Below are 14323 nucleotides of genomic sequence, written 5' to 3'. Positions count from 1 at the left end.
AAGGACCGCTCCTGGGTCCCTTGTTCTCGATCCGTACCTTGGAACTTTGTTGTTTAGACGAGATGCCATGAGGTCTATCTCTGGAAGACCCCATCTGTTCACCAGTGTCTGAAACACTTCTGAGTGTAATGTCCATTCTTTTTCCTGAATGGTGTGTCGACTGAGAAAATCCGCTTCCCAGTTCAGTACACCCGGGACAAATACTGCCGACAATGCTGGGAGATGGAGTTCTGCCCATCTTAGAATGGTAGTTACTTCCTCCATCAGTCTCTTGCTGTGAGTTCCTCCTTGATGATTGAGGTACGCTACTGCCGTCGCATTGTCTGAGCGAATCTGGACTGGTCTTCCTTGCAGACTGTCCTTTGCCTGAACTAGAGCCGAGTAAATGGCCCTTATTTCCAACAGATTTATTGGCAGGTGACTTTCCCTTGCGGTCCATTTTCTCTGGAACCACAGGCTTCCGAGTACCGCACCCCAGCCTTGCAGGATGGCATCTGTTGTCAAGACTTGCCACTCTTTTATCCAAAAGGGTCTCCCCTTGTTTAAATGGTCTGTCTGTAGCCACCACGCTAGAGACCTTTTTACGTTTACTGGAAACTTTATCATCTGCTTTTTTATCGTCTGATGATTTCCGTTCCATTTGGTCAGAATACGGTGCTGCAATGGTCTGGAGTGGAATTGCGCATATTCCACCATGTCGAAGGTTGATACCATCAGACCAAACAGTCGCATTGCTGCATAGACTGACATTGTCTGGGCGTGCAACGCTTCCTGAGCCATGACCTGCACCTTGACTATCTTTTTCTCTGGTAAAAGAACTTTCTGTAGGTCTGAATCCAATATGGCCCCCAAATGAACCATCCACTGTGACGGATTCAGGGACGACTTCTCCCAATTTATGAGCCACCCGTGTCTCAGTAAACAAACTATCATCTGTTGAAGATGGCTCAACAGTAAATCTTGCGAATGTGCTAAGATTAACAGGTCGTCGAGGTATGGGAATATTCTTATCCCCTGTTTGCGCAGACAAGCTGCCATAACCACCATGATCTTGGTAAACACCCTGGGTGCTGTTGCTAGCCCGAAGGGCAAAGCCTGGAACTGAAAATGTTCCTGGAGGATGGCAAACCTGAGGTAACACTGATGCGACAGTGCTATAGGCACATGTAGGTAAGCATCCCGTACATCCAGAGATAACTTGCAATCTCCCGGTTCCATAGCCAACATTATGGAGCGTAACATCTCCATGTGGAACTTCGGGATCCAAATGTATTTGTTCAACATTTTCAGATTGAGAATTGGTCGATATGACCCATTTTGCCTCTGGATTAGAAATAGATTGGAGTAAAACCCCTGTCCCTTTTGTGATGGAGGTACTGGGACAATCACACCTGACTGCAGTAATTTTTGAACTGCTTCTTGCAGGGCATTGGCCTTCGATTCTATACGAGACGGGCTGGTGCAAATAAATCTTTGAGGAGGCTGCCTCCTGAATGGGAACACATACCCGAGATACTACCTTCTGCCCCCAAGCATCTGTCGTCGACTGTTGCCATATGTGTGCAAAATGAAGGAGTCGGCCCAGGCGGAGGCCCGTCTCTTCGGGCTGACTGTTTCTGTTCAGGCTTGGAAGCTGGCTTTTTGCTAGCCCACTGCTTCCTACCCCTGGTCTTAAACTGGGGTTGCTTAGGCTCCTCTTTAGCTTTCGCTTTGCTTTGCCAACGAAAAGAGCGAAATTTTAAACACTTGGACTTAGGGTTATAGGTAGCCGGAAATCTGACCTTTTTCGATTCAGCCTCTGATTCTAGGATATCCGATAAAGGTTTTCCAAATAATATATTACCAACGAAAGGCAATGCTTCCAATTCTTTCTTGGATTCCGCATCTGCCTTCCAGGTACGTAGCCAAACTACTCTGCGAGCGACTACTGTCAAGGCTGAAGCTTTAGAAGCAACTGTACCTACATCAATTGCAGCTTCTTCCAAGTACTGGGCAGATTGTCTTAAACGGCTAAAACGATCCTCTTGCTCCCTAGAAGGAGAAGAGATGTCATTCTCTAGTTCCTCCATCCATTCGCCCATTGCCTTTGCTACCCAGGTCAAAGCCATAGCAGGTCTTACCACTGCTCCTACTAGAGAAAAAATATTTTTCAAAAGGCTATCTACCCTTCTGTCTGTGACATCATTTAGCGAGGTAGATGACAGTGGTAAGGATCGCGGCCTCTCCTAGTCCTGGCGCCTATGATCCCTGGAGTGTAGCGCTGTCGCACTCGAGATGTTCGGCGCATCAACACACTTTTTGCAGTCTCCACCAAATCAGTCTAGCTGTGTCCTGACCCCTCTAGTAAGAGGAAATCCATAGACTTACCGTCCCACAGCCTGGTTACGTCTGCTGGACCTGCTAGAACATCCAACACAGACGCCCGTCGAGACAGCACTAATACCCGAAGGTAAGCGTTGTTGCGACCCGGTGGGGGGTTGTTGGAGAGACTCTTTCTAGTATGCGTTTAGGACGCTTTAAGAAGTCGCTCAAAAAAATAAGAATTTACTTACCGATAATTCTATTTCTCGTAGTCAGTAGTGGATGCTGGGGACTCCGTCAGGACCATGGGGAATAGCGGCTCCGCAGGAGACAGGGCACAAAAGTAAAAGCTTTAGGATCAGGTGGTGTGCACTGGCTCCTCCCCCTATGACCCTCCTCCAAGCCTCAGTTAGGATACTGTGCCCGGACGAGCGTACACAATAAGGAAGGATTTTGAATCCCGGGTAAGACTCATACCAGCCACACCAATCACACTGTACAACCTGTGATCTGAACCCAGTTAACAGCATGATAACAGCGGAGCCTCTGAAAAGATGGCTCACAACAATAATAACCCGATTTTTGTAACAATAACTATGTACAAGTATTGCAGACAATCCGCACTTGGGATGGGCGCCCAGCATCCACTACGGACTACGAGAAATAGAATTATCGGTAAGTAAATTCTTATTTTCTCTGACGTCCTAAGTGGATGCTGGGGACTCCGTCAGGACCATGGGGATTATACCAAAGCTCCCAAACGGGCGGGAGAGTGCGGATGACTCTGCAGCACCGAATGAGAGAACTCCAGGTCCTCCTCAGCCAGGGTATCAAATTTGTAGAATTTTTCAACGTGTTTGCCCCTGACCAAGTAGCAGCTCGGCAAAGTTGTAAAGCCGAGACCCCTCGGGCAGCCGCCCAAGATGAGCCCACCTTCCTTGTGGAATGGGCATTTACATATTTTGGCTGTGGCAGGCCTGCCACAGAATGTGCAAGCTGAATTGTACTACACATCCAACTAGCAATCGTCTGCTTAGAAGCAAGAGCACCCAGTTTGTTGAGTGCATACAGGATAACAGCAAGTCAGTTTTCCTGACTCCAGCCATCCTGGAAACCTATATTTTCAGGGCCCTGACAACATCTAGCAACTTGGAGTCCTCCAAGTCCCTAGTAGCCGCAGGTACCACAATAAGCTGGTTCAGGTGAAACGCTGACACCACCTTAGGGAGAAACTGGGGACGATTCCGCAGCTCTGCCCTGTCCGAATGGACAATCAGATATTGGCTTTTGTGAGACAAAGCCGCCAATTCTGACACTCGCCTGGCCAAGGCCAGGGCCAACAGCATGGTCACTTTCCATGTGAGATATTTCAAATCCACAGATTTGAGCGGTTTAAACCAACGTGATTTGAGGAATCCCAGAACTACGTTGAGATCCCACAGTGCCACTGGAGGCACCAGACATGGTACTTGCTGAAGCAAGTCCCTTCTTAGCGGCAGAGGCCATGAGTCCTCTGTGAGCATTTCTTGAAGTTCCGGGTACCAAGTCCTTCTTGGCCAATCCGGAGCCACGAGTATAGTTCTTACTCCTCTACGTCTTATAATTCTCAGTACCTTGGGTATGAGAAGCAGAGGAGGGAACACATACACCGACTGGTACACCCACGGTGTTACCAGAACGTCCACAGCTATTGCCTGAGGGTCTCTTGACCTGGCGCAATACCTGTCCAGTTTTTTGTTCAGGCGGGACGCCATCATGTCCACCTTTGGTCTTTCCCAACGGTTCACAATCATGTGGAAGACTTCCCCATGAAGTCCCCACTTTCCCGGGTGGAGGTCGTGCCTGCTGAGGAAGTTTGCTTCCCAGTTTTCCACTCCCGGAATGAACACTGCTGACAGTGCTATCACATGATTTTCCGCCCAGCGAAGAATCCTTGCAGTTTCTGCCATTGCCCTCCTGCTTCTTGTGCCGCCCTGTCTGTTTACGTGGGCGACTGCCGTGATGTTGTCCCACTGGATCAATACCGGCTGACCTTGAAGCAGAGGTCTTGCTAAGCTTAGAGCATTGTAAATTGTCCTTAGCTCCAGTATATTTATGTGGAGAGAAGTCTCCAGACTTGATCACACTCCCTGGAAATTTTTTCCCTGTGTGACTGCTCCCCAGCCTCTCAGGCTGGCATCCGTGGTTACCAGGACCCAGTCCTGAATGCCGAATCTGCGGCCCTTTAGTAGATGAGCACTCTGCAGCCACCGCAGAAGAAACACCCTTGTCCTTGGAGACAGGGTTATCCGCTGATGCATCTGAAGATGCGATCCGGACCATTTTTCCAGCAGATCCCACTGAAAAGTTCTTGCGTGAAATCTGCCGAATGGAATCGCTTCGTAAGAAGCCACCATTTTTCCCAGGACCCTTGTGCAATGATGCACTGACACTTTTCCTGGTTTTAGGAGGTTCCTGACTAGCTCGGATAACTCCCTGGCTTTCTTCTCCGGGAGAAACACCCTTTTCTGGACTGTGTCCAGAATCATCCCTAGGAACAGTAGACGTGTCGTCGGAAACAGCTGCGATTTTGGAATATTTAGAATCCACCCGTGCTGTCGTAGAACTACTTGAGATAGTGCTACTCCGACCTCCAACTGTTCTCTGGACCTTGCCCTTATCAGGCGATCGTCCATTTTCTTTGAAGAAGAATCATCATTTCGGCCATTACCTTGGTAAAGACCCGGGGTGCCGTGGACAATCCAAACGGCAGCGTCTGAAACTGATAGTGACAGTTCTGTACCACGAACCTGAGGTACACTTGGTGAGAAGGGCAAATTGGGACATGGAGGTAAGCATCCCTGATGTCCAGGGACACCATATAGTCCCCTTCTTCCTGGTTCGCTATCACTGCTCTGAGTGACTCCATCTTGATTTGAACCTTTGTATGGAAGTGTTCAAATATTTCAGATTTAGAATAGGTCTCACCGAGCCATCTGGCTTCAGTACCACAATATAGTGTGGAATAATACCCCTTTCCTTGTTGTAGGAGGGGTACTTTGATTATCACCTGCTGGGAATACAGCTTGTGAATTGTTTCCAATACTGCCTCCCTGTCGGAGGGAGACGTTGGTAAAGCAAACTTCAGGAACCTGCGAGGGGGAGACGTCTCGAATTTCCAATCTGTACCCCTGGGATACTACTTGTAGGATCCAGGGGTCCACTTGCGAGTGAGCCCACTGCGTGCTGAAACTCTTGAGACGACCCCCCACCGCACCCGTTTGTACGGCCCCAGCGTCATGCTGAGGACTTGGCAGAAGCGGTGGAGGGCTTCTGTTCCTGGGAATGGGCTGCCTGCTGCAGTCTTCTTCCCTTTCCTCTATCCCTGGGCAGATATGACTGGCCTTTTGCCCGCTTGCCCTTATGGGGACGAAAGGACTGAGGCTGAAAAGACGATGTCTTTTTCTGCTGAGATGTGACTTGGGGTAAAAAAAAAGGTGGATTTTCCAGCTGTTGCCGTGGCCACCAGGTCCGATGGACCGACCCCAAATAACTCCTCCCCTTTATACGGCAATACTTCCATGTGCCGTTTGGAATCTGCATCACCTGACCACTGTCGTGTCCATAAACATCTTCTGGCAGATATGGACATCGCACTTACTCTTGATGCCAGAGTGCAAATATCCCTCTGTGCATCTCGCATATATAGAAATGCATCCTTTAAATGCTCTATAGTCAATAAAATACTGTCCCTGTCAAGGGTATCAATATTTTCAGTCAGGGAATCCGACCAAGCCACCCCAGCGCTGCCCATCCAGGCTGAGGTGATCGCTGGTCGCAGTATAACACCAGTATGTGTGTATATACTGTTTAGGATATTTTCCAGCCTCCTATCAGTTGGCTCTTTGAGGGCGGCCGTATCTGGAGACGGTAACGCCACTTGTTTTGATAAGCGTGTGAGCACCTTATCCACCCTAAGGGATGTTTCCCAACGTGCCATAACTTCTGGCGGGAAAGGGTATACCGCCAATAATTTTCTATCGGGGGAAACCCACGCATCATCACACACTTCATTTAATTTATCTGATTCAGGAAAAACTACAGGTAGTTTTTTCCACCCCACATAATACCCTTTTTTGTGGTACTTGTAGTATCAGAAATATGTAACACCTCCTTCATTGCCCTTAACATGTAACGTGTGGCCCTAAAGGAAAATACGTTTGTTTCTTCACCGTCGACACTGGAGTCAGTGTCCCTGTCTGTGTCTGTGTCGACCGACTGAGGTAAATGGGCGTTTTAAAGCCCCTGACGGTGTTTGAGACGCCTGGACAGGTACTAATTTGTTTGCCGGCCGTCTCATGTCGTCAACCGACCTTGCAGCGTGTTGACATTATCACGTAATTCCCTAAATACGCCATCCATTCCGGTGTCGACTCCCTAGAGAGTGACATCACCATTACAGGCAATTGCTCCGCCTCCTCACCAACATCGTCCTCATACATGTCGACACACACGTACCGACACCCAGCACACACACAGGGAATGCTCTGATAGAGGACAGGACCCCACTAGCCCTTTGGGGAGACAGAGGGAGAGTTTGCCAGCACACACCAAAACGCTATAATTATACAGGGACAACCTTTATATAAGTGTTTTCCCCTTATAGCATCTTAATATATAATCATATCGCCAAATAAGTGCCCCCCCTCTCTGTTTTAACCCTGTTTCTGTAGTGCAGTGCAGGGGAGAGCCTGGGAGCCTTCCCACCAGCAGTTCTGTGAGGGAAAATGGCGCTGTGTGCTGAGGAGAATAGGCCCCGCCCCCTTTTCGGCGGGCTTCTTCTCCCGTTTTTCTGACAACCTGGCAGGGGTTAAATACATCCATATAGCCCCAGAGGCTATATGTGATGTATTTTTAGCCAGTATAGGTATTTTCATTGCTGCCCAGGGCGCCCCCCCCCAGCGCCCTGCACCCTCAGTGACCGTTGGTGTGAAGTGTGCTGACAGCAATGGCGCACAGCTGCAGTGCTGTGCGCTACCTCATGAAGACTGAGAAGTCTTCAGCCGCCGATTTCTGGACCTCTTCTCTCTTCAGCATCTGCAAGGGGGTCGGCGGCGCAGCCTAAGAAGCCAATCCATCCTGCACGCAGGTGAGTTCACTTCTTCTCCCCTAAGTCCCTCGTTGCAGTGAGCCTGTTGCCAGCAGGACTCACTGAAAATAAAAAACCTAATAAAACTTTTACTCTAAGCAGCTCTTTAGGAGAGCCACCTAGATTGCACCCTTCTCGGCCGGGCACAAAAACCTAACTGAGGCTTGGAGGAGGGTCATAGAGGGAGGAGCCAGTGCACACCACCTGATCCTAAAGCTTTTACTTTTGTGCCCTGTCTCCTGCGGAGCCGCTATTCCCCATGGTTCTGACGGAGTCCCCAGCATCCACTTAGGACGTCAGAGAAAATATAGTAAGTCTATAAAAATAAAATAATAAAAGCTTGAGGCTGCTTTCTCAGCAGCCCTGTGACCATGCGGCTTCCTGCCGCACCAGGCAAAAAACTGATCTGACTGAGTCAGTGGGCGGGACTATATGGTGAAGGCCCCGATGCATCCTGGGAGGCCAGAAAGCTCGTGACCGTGTTGGTGCCATTTCCTGTGGATAATCCTGTGGCCCAGCCAGAGAAATATTATATATAAATTTGCTTGTAATTATGCATAGGCATGCTGGCTACCCTGAAATTTGTGCTAGTATGTCTATCCTGTTTGTATCACTGCACAGATCGGAGATGCAGAACATTGGGGTGCCCTACAAACTAGTAATAACACCACAATAGTGACTGCAGCCTAGTATTATTACACCAATAATACATAGCAGAATTTTCATAGTAGGCAACATATAAACAAATATCCACAGACACTTTTTGCTGTTGACCTATTGTATCAAAGCAAATCTTAAGCTGCATACATACAATGTGATGTGTGCTTACGATTGACTATATTGTCAAAATCATAAGAAAAATTAGCACATATTGCACCGTGTGTATACAACTTGCGATACTAATGCGCACTCCGGCGGGGTCAGTAACGCAAAAAATAATAGACTCTGCAGGCATGGCAATGTTGACTATGGCCCTCATTCCGAGTTGATCGCTCGCTAGCTACTTTTTGCAGCCATGCAAACGTATAGTCGCCGCCCACGGGGGAGTGTATTTTCGCTTAGCAAGTGTGCGATTGCATGTGCAGCCAAGCGGGACGAAAAAGTTTTTTTGCAGTTCCTAAGTAGGTCTGAACTTACTCAGCCCTTGCGATCACTTTAGCCTGTCCGGTCCCGGAATTGACGTCAGACACCCGCCCTGCAAACGCCTGGACTCGCCTGTGTATTCCCTACCACTCCCAGAAAACAGTCAGTTGACAACCAGAAACGCCCTCTTTCTGTCAATCTCCTTGCGATCGGTTGTGCGAATGGATTAGTCGCTAGAAGCAATGCACAGCAATGATGCTGTTTGTACCCGTACGACACGCATACGCATAGCTGTCCTCTGTCTCCTCTCATGACTCCACCTCCCCCTCACTTCCACTAACTGTAGGGGTACCCCAAGGTTCTGTCCTTGGTCCTCTTCTCTTCTCTCTCTATACGTCCTCACTAGGTAAGCTCATTAGTTCTTTTGGTTTCCAATATCATCTCTACGCTGATGACACCCAAATCTATCTTTCCTCTCCAGACCTCTCCCCTGCTCTCCTCACTCGTATCTCCAACTGTCTCTCTGCTACCTCTTCCTGGATGTCCCAGCGCTTTCTTAAACTTAACATGTCTAAGACTGAGCTGATCATCTTCCCTCCCTCCCGCATAACCTCACCTCCTACAATCTCATTATCTATTGATGGCACTACTATCTCCTCTAGCCTCCAAGTGCGCTGTCTTGGAGTAATCCTTGACTCCTCCCTCTCCTTCAAACCACACATTCAGCACCTCTCACAAACCTGTCATTTTCATCTAAAAAATATTTCCAGGATCAGACCCTTTCTGACCCAGGATGCTACTAAGACTCTTATCCACTCACTGGTCATCTCCAGACTGGACTACTGTAATCTGCTCCTGACTGGCATTCCTGATAAATACCTCTCTCCACTCCAATCTATCCTCAATGCTGCTGCCCGGCTTATCTTCCTCACCAAACGCACTACGTCCACCTCTCCTCTCTTACTAGACCTTCACTGGCTCCCCTTCCCTTTCAGAATCCATTTCAAGCTTCTCACACTCGCTTACAAAGCCCTCACCCACTCCTCTCCCATCTACATCTCTGACCTTATCTCCCTTTACACTCCCACCCGTCCTCTTCGCTCTGCTAATGCACGCCGACTCTCCTGCCTACGGCTTACTTCCTCCCACTCCTACCTCCAAGATTTTTCACGTGCTGCACCACTTCTTTGGGATTCCCTACCTCTCCCCCTCAGACTCTCCACCTCTCTACAAAACTTCAAACGGGCTCTCAAGACCCACTTCTTCACCAAACCAAGCCAAATCTCATCCTAACCCTCTGTTCTACGCTCTCTATGTACCCCATCTGTGTCACCCCTGTCTGTCTACCCCTCCCCTTTAGAATGTAAGCTCTCACGAGCAGGGCCCTCTTCCCTCATGTGCTTATCCTCTCTTACTTTTATAATCTTCAACTGCACCAATTCCATCAGTCTTCTGCCACCTGATACTTATTCCAGTGTCATCTGCTGATGTAACTATGTTTATTTACCCTGTACTTGTCCTATACTGTCATCAACTGTAAGTTGCTGTTTTCCTGTTTGATTATTTATGTACTCTGTAATTGGGCGCTGCGGAACCCTTGTGCCGCCATATAAATAAAGGATAATAATAATACGCAAAATGGCAGCGAGCGGTAAACTCGGAATGAGGACTTATATTGTGTACAATATAGTCAGGGGTTAAAGTGAGCTGGAACAGGGCTGAACTGTGTTCCTTCAGTTCCACTTGGAGAAGGAACGCAGTTCCGCCTCCTCTGGCTCCCCTAACCTGATGTGTGCCCCTAACCCAGCTCACCTAACCCGATGTGTGCCCGGCGCCACAGGGAGATGCCGGGCACCCGCTGAGATTGTGTTACCATCGGGCACCCAGCTCTCTCCACAGCGGCGGCAGGACTCACTACTGAGCTCTGGCTTCCGGCTGTCAGTGTGCGCTATGGGAGAGACGTCATAACATCTCTCCCATAGTCCTGAGGAGCGGACGTGGGATGGACCACAGCTGTCGGACGCGGGGATTGGTGAGTATTGTGTTTGTTTGTTTGTTTGTTTTGTTTTTTAACATATATGTGTGTGTATTAGCGGCGTTTATAATGGGGGCAAATTATAGGTGGCAAACTACAAGGGAGCAAGCTACAAGGGCGCAAACTACTGGGGGCACATTACTACTTGGGGGCACATTACTACTGGGGGGCATTACCACTGGGAGGCTAAACTAAAGGGGGGTAAACTGCAGGGGCTTTACTACTGGAGGCTAAACTACTGGGGGCATAACTACTGGGGCTAAATACTGGGGCTAAACTACTGGGGCTAAACTACTGGGGCTAAACTACAGGGGGCTAAATGACTGGGGGCATTACTACAGGCGACATTACTACTGGGGGCCATACTACACAGGGGCATTACCATTAAGGGCATTACTAATGGGGGCACTACTGAGGGCATTGTAAAGGGGGCACTTCATAAGGGGCATCACTCCTGGGGACATAAGGGGCACTACTACTGGGAGCATTGCATAAGGGGCACTACCACTATGGGCTCTATATTAGGGGCACTACCAGTACAGTGGACATTGTATAAGAACACTATTACTGTGGGCATTGTATAAGGTGCGCTACTGCTGTGGGCATTGTGTATACTGGGTGCTACTACTGTGGGCATTATTACTATTGTGTGACCACGCCCCTTTTCGAGAGGCGCGCGCAATACCTTTATTGCATGGGCGCCAGGGGGAGGGGGGGGATGAGTTCCACCACCTCTCTAGGACCACTTTAAGCACTGAATATAATGCATATCACACTTGTTTCCAGTAGTGGCTAATATTATCTTGCGATACCAATCTACATCATCACAGCCACTCTATAATTACACAGAAAGAGACAGTCCCCCTGTCAAAATAGTTCATAGCCAAAATTGCACATAATAAAAATCGCAAGCGCATATAGTCAAAATCGCAAGTAAATATAGTCAACATCGGTGGTTCTGGGTTCCGGCCAGTTCAAGAGAAATCGCATAGTCAAAATCGCAACTTGTGTATGTACCTTTAATGCTGTATGAGCTGACTTTGAAGTCTACAAACCAAACTTTTAATCATAGAATAGACATTGTTATTTATTTGTTCAAATATTCCTCTTCAATATTACAGCCAACAGAAGAACTGTTTCTAAAATGCAGAAGATGCTTGTTTATGAAGCTGTCAGTAAGGGAAAAGAAGGACTTTCCAGGCACAAATCTCCAAAACCTGGGACTGTCCCTGGAAATCATGGACAATTGGTAACTATGGACTAGTTTACTGCTCGTTTTTCAGGACTGCTTTGTCATCTCCCTGACTGGCTTTTGGCAGTTAAAATTATATCACTTATGTACCAATTGCGTCTTGTTCGCCTAAGGGCTTTAAGAAACAAAATCAACTAACAGTTTCACACCCCGCTGTAAGAGAACTGTAAGTGGCAAAACTTTACTTCTCTTATCCATTACAAAACATATAAAAAGGTTCAGCAATTCACAAGGCCCTCTATTAATGTCAATGTTTTGAGAATTATTTCTCAGGCTTTGTATGTCTGCTGTAATTTGTGTTGGCTGTAAGTTCTTTTCCATGTAGGCACTTTTCCCCACAGCTCCGAATGCTGCAGACGAGAAATATAGCTTTTAACTATTGCTGCAGCAAGTTCCTCAGCAGAAAGCCTGAAAATAATGGCTGAGAGATCATACTATTGGAAGAATGCCTATTGTCATTATTTGCAGGATGCCGCTACCGTATTGTGAAAATTAAGTACTTTGCAATAGACAGCGTAGATGGAAGCGATAATGTGATTCACCAGGAGAATTACTGCTGTCTAGTCTACAATTTCCACTCTCAATATTCATTTGTTTTTCACTTATGAAAACTAGAAGACCTTAAGTGGATGAAAGTTTGGTGAGCGCACATTACACAGCAGTTATCCAAATGATATAGGTTAGGTGTATTGCAGGACATCAGTACGGTCTTTATCTAAATGCTAAACTTAGAGTTTAGGAATAAAGATAGCTGTAAACGTGTGTTGATTGGTGTCAGCTTGCTAACTGCAATGCAAAACAAATCTCATCAGGTCTATTCTGGAGATACTCATTAAGCAGGTCTACTCACGCACACTAGTTCAATTACATGAGCAGGACAGTTTGTCTGCTGCAACATTTATTTATTCTTTCCTCTTAGCTTTAAATCGCAACCTTCTTATGTATACGTACTTTTCCACTTGATGATGTTATTGAATTGCAGTTCTAATAGTTAACGAGATGTACACTAAAAGGAGAACCGCTTATTTTTATTGTATACCTATTTTCATAACTCTTGGTTGATACAGACCCCAAAGTCATCTAATTTTATCTGCTGAATATCTAAAGGCTGCCACTTAGGTTGGGTACACACCAGGACGAAATTGTGTAAAAAGCCCCGACTTCGACGCAATCTAATGGAAAAAGTGCGTACTCGCCACTCGTATGTCGAATTGGAGATCTAGATCTGCTGCAGTCAAGATTTGTCAATCTGACCTCCGATTGGGTGCTGATCGTGTGCGCTTGCGTCGTCCGATCAGCGACATTTGAGTGGCATTTCCTGTACACCCGCCACCATCTTCTCCAGCGTCGTGCGGTGTACCAGTAGTGCAGACACACACTCTCTCCTCTAATTTGGGATACCCATCCGATTTCATCCTGTGGTATGTGTACTCCTGGCTACCAATGCTCTCCTATGCCTATACTGTCCATCAATGCCTATGTATGCCCACTGATTGTTTAATATATGTCCACACTGCCCACCAATGCATTTATGTGCCTACTGACTGGTTTATATATGCCCACACTGTCCACCAATGTTTATGTGCCAACTGACTGCTTTATTGCCCACGCTGGCCACTAATGCCTTCGTATGCCCACTGATTGGTTTATATATGCCCACACTGCCCACCAATGCTTTCATGTGCCCACTGATTGCTTTATATATGGCCACACTGCCAACCAATGTTTCTATGTGCTCACTAATTAATATATATATGTGCCCCTGTCCCCCTATAAAAACAGATTTATAAATAAAGACATTTCTTATAAAGTTTTCTGTAAAGTATCCCCAAAAAAATATTTCAAACCAAAAAAGTTTCAAACAACATTTATTGAAAGCAAATGGTTTGTTTTCCTTTTTTCCCATAGAAAGGTCTCTTGCTCAGGAGAAAGAGCATAAGTTTGTGGAATCGTTTACTGAAAAGTATATGGAGAAGGAATGTCTCTGGCGCACAAAATCAAAAGAGTATATGAATAAGGTCAAAAGGACCAAAGCGCTTGAACAGTTGGAGGCTTTCAGTAGATATCCTGAGGCCACCAGGAATTGGGCCCGCAGGAAAATCCAGAACCTACATACGGTTTTCTTAAAGGAGCACAAGAAAATGGATAGCTCCCGGAGATCTGGTGCTGGAGCCGAACAGGTGTACCAGACCTCCCTCTGGTACTATGACCTGCTCACCTTTACTCTCAGCCAGAAGATGCAGAGGTCTGGCGTCGTGGTGATGGCCGAGAAGGAGGTTGACGAAGTGGCAAATGTGGATGAAAGTTCGCAGCCACTTTCAGTAAGTAGAGACACAGTATTTAAATGTCCTTGTGCAATGTTCAAGTTTGTAGTGACAGGAGAACAGGTATAATCCACTCTACTTTACCTACTGGACTCCTCCTGCCAATCGACAGCACCCACTCCGTTGAAATAGGCCATGTACTGTGCCTTGACTTGTTTGGCCCGTGCAGTCGCCGTGTACTAAAGTGAAGGTGTTTCCAT

The 14323-nt window shown here is 47.2% G+C and overlaps 2 protein-coding genes across 2 annotated transcripts in view; one reads left to right on the top strand and one right to left on the bottom strand.

Annotated features, from left to right (window-relative positions):
- The window catches only part of PRELID2 (PRELI domain containing 2), a 263904-nt gene that overhangs the window by 169846 nt on the left and 79735 nt on the right, over nucleotides 1-14323 (bottom strand). The window lies entirely within an intron of this gene.
- The window catches only part of LOC134933139 (uncharacterized), a 29400-nt gene that overhangs the window by 13631 nt on the left and 1446 nt on the right, over nucleotides 1-14323 (top strand). The window contains exons 2-3 of the mRNA XM_063928117.1: nucleotides 11669-11796; nucleotides 13708-14120. Of these exons, the coding sequence (XP_063784187.1) occupies nucleotides 13767-14120 (354 nt within the window). The 5' untranslated portion in view covers nucleotides 11669-11796; nucleotides 13708-13766. The remainder of the gene's footprint in view (nucleotides 1-11668; nucleotides 11797-13707; nucleotides 14121-14323) is intronic.

The sequence above is a fragment of the Pseudophryne corroboree genome, chromosome 6 (assembly GCF_028390025.1).
Source record: "Pseudophryne corroboree isolate aPseCor3 chromosome 6, aPseCor3.hap2, whole genome shotgun sequence".
Lineage (NCBI taxonomy): Eukaryota > Metazoa > Chordata > Amphibia > Anura > Myobatrachidae > Pseudophryne > Pseudophryne corroboree.
The sequence above is the reverse complement of the archived record's forward strand: the minus strand, read 5'-3'. Positions and strand labels throughout refer to the sequence as shown.